The sequence below is a fragment of the Nematolebias whitei genome, chromosome 19 (genome assembly GCF_014905685.2).
Source record: "Nematolebias whitei isolate Nwh7 chromosome 19, NemWhi1, whole genome shotgun sequence".
In the NCBI taxonomy this organism is placed as follows: Eukaryota; Metazoa; Chordata; class Actinopteri; order Cyprinodontiformes; family Rivulidae; genus Nematolebias; species Nematolebias whitei.
Window position 1 is genome coordinate 41,021,183 of NC_056516.1, and position 6,367 is coordinate 41,027,549.

The 6,367-nt window shown below is 49.5% G+C and overlaps 1 protein-coding gene across 1 annotated transcript in view; it reads left to right on the plus strand.

The window, feature by feature from the left end:
• Positions 1-1,864: 1,864 nt before the first annotated feature.
• The window catches only part of amdhd2 (amidohydrolase domain containing 2), a 70,320-nt gene continuing 65,817 nt past the window's right edge, over positions 1,865-6,367 (plus strand). Inside the window, exons 1-3 of the mRNA XM_037693090.1 lie at positions 1,865-1,898; positions 5,301-5,557; positions 6,076-6,348. Coding sequence (XP_037549018.1) covers positions 1,865-1,898; positions 5,301-5,557; positions 6,076-6,348 — 564 coding nt within the window. The remainder of the gene's footprint in view (positions 1,899-5,300; positions 5,558-6,075; positions 6,349-6,367) is intronic.

A 6,367-nucleotide genomic window follows, 5' to 3' on the forward strand; every position in this document is an offset into this window, starting at 1 on the left:
GATTTCAACAAAGAAAGATGACAACAATGGACAACAGCAACAACAATAAACAGTTATAAAAAGTCATACTGCAGTTTTTTTTTTAACAAATAGGATGGCTAAAAGGAAAAGGTAACAAAACAAAAACAAAACAAACAAAAAAACAGCTAGATTCCAAGACAAATGTAGAAAACTAAAAACAAGAACATGTCAGCATTGGACCCAGCCAGGTGTCCAACAGATTCTTAAAGATACTTAGAGAGGTCAAGGTCGAGAGCTTCAAATATTTTTGTAAGATATTCTAGGAAACAGGAGCGGAATAGGAGAAGGCCCTTTTGCCTAGTTCAGTCCTCATTGAGGGAACACTGCAGGTAATAATGTCCTGAGAGCGCACTCCGTAGAAGAAGAACTGGGTAAGAGTCCAGGTCACCCACCACCACCTCAGAAGGATTTTGCTGTACCTCCTACAAAAAATCCCCTTCTGCCACCTCCACGTGAGTATAGTGAATCGCCTCCACGTGCTATTTTTGTTCCAACAACACCAATTTCTCAGCCAGAATTGCATAAAATAGCGAAGTATGTCCAACGCTTTGAGCTGGGGCCGTTGGGTTCGACTGACACTAAGGCATATCTGAACGACCTTGACTTCCAATTAAGGAGCTATCCCAATGCTACAGTTGAGGATAAAGTAGGTTTAATCAGGCTCACTTCAGCCAGGATGTTGATTTCCTTCATAGAGCATCAACCTGATGCTACATGAAAGGATTACCGCCTGTTATGTGCTGCTCTTATGAAAGAGTATACCCCTTGCGCGGGACCTGGCGGATATCCAGCCGCCGACAAGGTCATGCAAGGTAAGAATGAGCACCCAAGGGCATATTATTCCAGAATTTTGCAGGCTTATTTTGGTTACAGGAACGAAACCGGCATGGAGGAGAAGGAAGCGTTTTTGTTTTCAGCAAAAATCTCCACCCTGACATAAGGATGTCAGTGCAGATGATGGCTAATTTCAAAGAGAAATCCATCAGTGAGATAAAAAAAAATTGTGCTGTGAATGTCTATGAAGCCCGTTCATAGGCCAAAACACCCTTTGAGGTGTTCCCAAGTGAGAGGATTCCTGCCCAGTCATTAGAATTGGAAGGGATGAGAGCTTCAGCTCCCCCTCCCAAAAAAGACGAGAGGAAGCAAGGTTTCCCAGCAGCCAAACCACAACAGGTGAGTGCCCCCTGGTCCAGACAGGATCCTAAATGGTTTCCCAAGAAACCAGAGGATGAACTAATGTGCCAGAAGGGGGGCGAACGCCCTAAGGGTAAAAAGTATGACACCAAAGGTGATCCATTCAACCAGGGATCCCACTGGGAACACCAGAGGAGGGGACCTGCTCCCCCACCACGTCTGCCTGAACAGCCTGAGACGAAAAAGAAACAGCAGCGGGTCTGAGCTTGGACAAGACATTGAGTGTGCGTCGGTTCTTGGAAATGTTGAAAGGTGTTGCCACGGACAAACAACCTGACGCGTTGTGTGGCAATATCATTGCTGAAAAGTCAGAGCACAGAGAACACCGTTACTGCTGTCACAGACAGTCACCATGACGTTGTTGTTGTAAACTCTGACAGGCCCTCACCAAAAAAAGGGGGGGTACAATCACACGTCATCGACGGTGACCCGTCACAAATTGAAACCTCAGAAACAGCAACAGCTGTGCTAACGGTTCAGATAAATCAGGGTGACACAAACAACAACATTGCCGCTGTCACGGACAGCCACCAGGACCTTGTTGTTACAAACAATGAGAGCCCCTCAACACACAGTGAGCGGGTGATCTCATACATAAATGACAGGCCCATCAAAAACCAAACTCTCAGGAGCAGCAGCGACTGCATCAATGGTTCGGATAAACCAGGATTACACAGGCAAAGGTAAACATAAGAAGAAACGTTGGCCAAAACCTACAGGGTTCCTGTGTAACCTTATCAGAAAGGGGGTCGCTAAAAAAGCTTACCTGTTGATCACACTTGAAGGGGTCCTCACACATGAAGCCCTACTGGACGGTGGAGCCGACATAACTATTATGTCAGCCAAACTGTTCGAGGAGCTCAGGACCGCTGCTAACGGTGTTCAGAGGGAAATACCTCTCATAGAAGGTGCTATAGAACTGTATAAATACTGTATTATTTTATTTAAAAATCGCTTCCACCGTCCGTCCCAGACTGTCCAGTCCGCCTGACTGCCGGGCGGGATCGGGATTCAGCCTTCATGATTACGCGCGGCCGGGGTCTCGCAACGGCCATCTGCGAGTCCCCATCTCCAGCTTCTCAGTGACCAGCGGAGCTCTGAGCACACAAGGCTGGTATCCGGAACCCGAGCCTCCGAGTCGGCACATCGAAGGATCTTCCGTGGTGACCAGCTAAACTTGGAGCCGGGGAGATGACGTCCTGCCCGGCGCTCCATCCAGCTTGCTCTGAATTATGTTGTCGGCCACCAAGCACAAAAAATGCCAGCACATCAGCATTAGACCAAGATGTTGTCAGTATTGTTTTTAAAATCTTTAAAATAAGTCCAGCCGCTGCTCCAGTCCGAGAAATTGCAAATGGCGGATTATTGTTTTGAAAAGTTTCTGATGGATCCTGTGACTCCGCCCCCGACCAATCAGTGACCGACAGTGTTCTGACGTCACGTTTTAGTACCTCTTTGTTCAGGTTAGAACCACAGAGACAAGGGTACTAAAAATAGTAACAGGTGCTAAGTACCGGTACTAATGGAAAAGCCTCAGAACCGGGCCAAGTAGGGTCCAGTCGGCCCGTACCGGTACTAATGGAAAAGGGGCATAAGTCAAGAGTGTGGCCCTGCTGGTGAGTCGGACCAACAACACTCTGAACAACGTTAAAGGACTGGATGAGATCTAGAAAGTTCTGAGCTAATGGTTTATCAGGGCAGCACACGTGGATATTAAAGTCTCCTAAAATCAAAACCCGATCATATTGGAGCAGAATACCAGTTAGAAAGTCAGAGAGTTCATTTAAAAACTGTTTATGGTATCCGGGGGGTCTGTAAAAAATAGCACACAGAACTGGGTTGGAGCGGCCCAGCTCACAACAGAGCAGTTCAAAACTCGAATAATTAGCTGAACCATGGAGCTGTCTGCAATGCAAATGTGCAAATATAAGTGTAATAAGTGCATATATATATATATATATATATATATATATATATATATATATATATAAAGGAGACAAAGCCACAGGCAAAGCAGTATGTTCAAAACAAACGAGATCATCCATTTTGGTTGTCCTTTTCCAGCTTTACATCTTCTAATACATGTTAGTGGTGGTTAGTAAAGAGCTTAATGTAACACTAGCACCACCAGCTGGTAAGGCGTGTTGATATTAATTATCCGCCCACTAAAGGAGAACTATGGGGACTGTGGAGACAGAAATAAACCGGTCCCAACGGAACTGGCCTAAATAAAGCACAATAGGGTCCTACAAGGACCAGACCTGTGGATAAGGGGCTTTAGTTTCACCAAAACCCCCGAACGCTTCCCACGACGTCTGCAACATTTTTTCCAGGGAGATAGGCCAGGGTCACATAAAAAGATTGCATGAATCTTGGACAGAACTGATGGAGGAGAGTGCTGACCGCTGTACAAAAATTCCACTGGCATTTCAGCAAATGTATGGAGCTCCAAAAGTGCCCGACGATCATACTGCAAATATGATTTGGTACACTGCACAAAGCATTGTAAAAATAACAAAAATAGAAGAAAAACATGGCTTCAGGTTTTATCACAAGCATCGCGTGCCAGATGTTTAGCTATAACACTACCTCTTTTGAAGATAATGGTACATGTAACAAATGTTCTGCTATGTCGGTTCTGATAGAGAGGCTGTCTGATCTGGAAGCTCAACTCTGTGTTTTTGAAAAGCCATTAACTAGCCAGGTGCCCATAGGCTGTGCAGAGCCACTAATGCTAGTTCACGTTAGCTGTCAGAAAACACAGGCCAGTTGGGTGATGGCCCAAGTTAAACTAAATGCTAAAACAAAGTCCCTGGTTCGCCATCGACCCGTTGAAATTTTGAATGCGGTTTCAAAAGATTCTGCTTTAAATCACATTTCAATTCAGTTTCATCCTCGTAGCAAACCACAGGCCCACGGGGTATCGGCCCAGAAAGTCAGAGATTCTTTATTGTCATTCGCACCTCATGTGGTACATGTGGTTTAGCGAAATTATGTACACAGGGTCCCAGTTACATCCAACAATAAAATGTATAAGAAAAACAGTAATAACATCTAAGATATGAACTAAGAAATACATCAACTAAATATACACTAAGCACTCATAACATAAAAACATTGAACATCAGCACAAACATGAACATGAGTCTGTGAGCGGATGTGCACGCATGAACATATCAACATTGAAACAGATCAGCAGCAACATGATGTGGTTTTTCACAGTGATTATTCTAGTTAGAGATTCATGAGTCCAACAGCCTCAGGGTAGAAGCTGCCCCCCAGTCCAGTGGCCCTACACCCAATGCTCCTCAACCCCCCCCCCCCCCCCCGGGGGGGAGCGGGGCAAAAAGTGTGTGCGCCGGGCGAATGAGGTCCCCCATGATGCAGGTAGCCCTCCCCCCACACCTAGAGGCGCAGATGTCTGTGACGGTGGGGAGGCCGACTCCGACAGTCCCCTGCGCAGCCTCCACCACCCTCCGCAAAACTCGTCTCCCTGCAGCTGTGCAGCCTCCATGCCACACATTGATGCTGGAGCACAGGATGCTCTCCACTGCACACTTGTAGAATGAGGTGAGGACTGTGTCAGGGTTTTCAAGGCAGATCAGGACAGAAGAACCCAGTTGCGCAGGCAGGACTCAGGAGGCAAACGTATAAAATAAAATACTTTTAATAATAATAATAAATCAAAAGGCTGACATGGCAGCAAAACTTACAACATGGACTCAAGAACAGGATCAGACAGACAGGACAGGCAATACCCAACGACGAACTGACAATGACAGAACTGACAGACAGACTTTATATACACACAACCAGGACATGACACAGGTGACGATAATCAGACAATCAATACAGACACAAGGGAGAAAAGACAGGGGGAAGGCCCACTAGATGGTGCCATCCCTACAGTACCCCCCCTCAAGGACGTCCCCTGGCGTCCCCAAGAAACCCCCTCCCAGAAAACTAGGGCGGGCGGAGGGAGGAACTGCAAGGGTGGTGGGCCCGAACAAAGACACACAAGGACCAAAACAAAAACAGGACAAGGCCCGGGAACTAAACCAAGTAGGGAAACACAAAATGTCCAGATGGACGGGAGACCAGCCACTGGCTCAGAGCAGGTCAGGTGGGTGACTGGGAGGCCGTCCAGTATAGGACCATCGTTCAGGTGGGCGGCGTGGAGGCCGTCCAGTACAGGGCCAACGTTCAGGTGGGCGGCGTGGAGGCCGTCCAGTACAGGACCACTTTTCAGGTGGGCGGCGTGGAGGCCGTCCAGTACAGGACCACTTTTCAGGTGGGCGGCGTGGAGGCCGTCCAGTACAGGACCACCGTTCAGGTGGACAGCGTGAGGGGCGTCCTCCAGGACCCTCTCGAGACAGGCGACGTGACGGGCGTCTTCTAGGACCCCCTTGAGACAGGAGACGTGAGGGGCGTCCTCCAGGACCCTCTCGAGACAGGGGACGTGAGGGGCATCCTCCAGGACCCCCTCGAGACAGGAGATGTGAGGGGCGTCCTCCAGGACCCCCTCGAGACAGGAGACGTGAGGGGTGTCCTCCAGGACCCCCTCGAGACGTGAGACGTGAGGGGTGTCCTCCAGGACCCCCTCGAGACAGGAGACGTGAGGGGCGTCCTCCAGGACCCCCTCGAGACGGGTGATGTGAGAGGCGTCCTCCATGAACCCCTCGAGACGGGCAACGTGAGCTGAGGATCGCAGGCTGGCCAGGATCCTCTTTAGCAGTACCATCAGGGTTAGGTGAAGACCCTTCGGCGGACACAGGATCTGGAGCAAGAGCGGAGTCCGTTTGGGCTCCCACGACTGAGCAGACTGGAGCGGAGTCCGCCTGAACCCCCACGGCTGAGCAGGCAGGAGCAGAGTCCGCCTGGACTCCCACGGCTGAGCAGGCAGGAGCAGAGTCCACCAGGACTCCCACGGCTGAGCAGGCAGGAGCAGTGTCCACCTGGACTCCCACGGCTGAGCAGGCAGGAGCAGAGTCTGCCTGGACTCCCACGGCTGAGCAGGCAGGAGCAGAGTCCACCTGCACTCCCACGGCTGAGCAGGCAGGAGCAGAGTCCACCAGGACTCCCACGGCTGAGCAGGCAGGAGCAGTGTCCACCTGGACTCCCACGGCTGAGCAGGCAGGAGCAGAGTCCACCT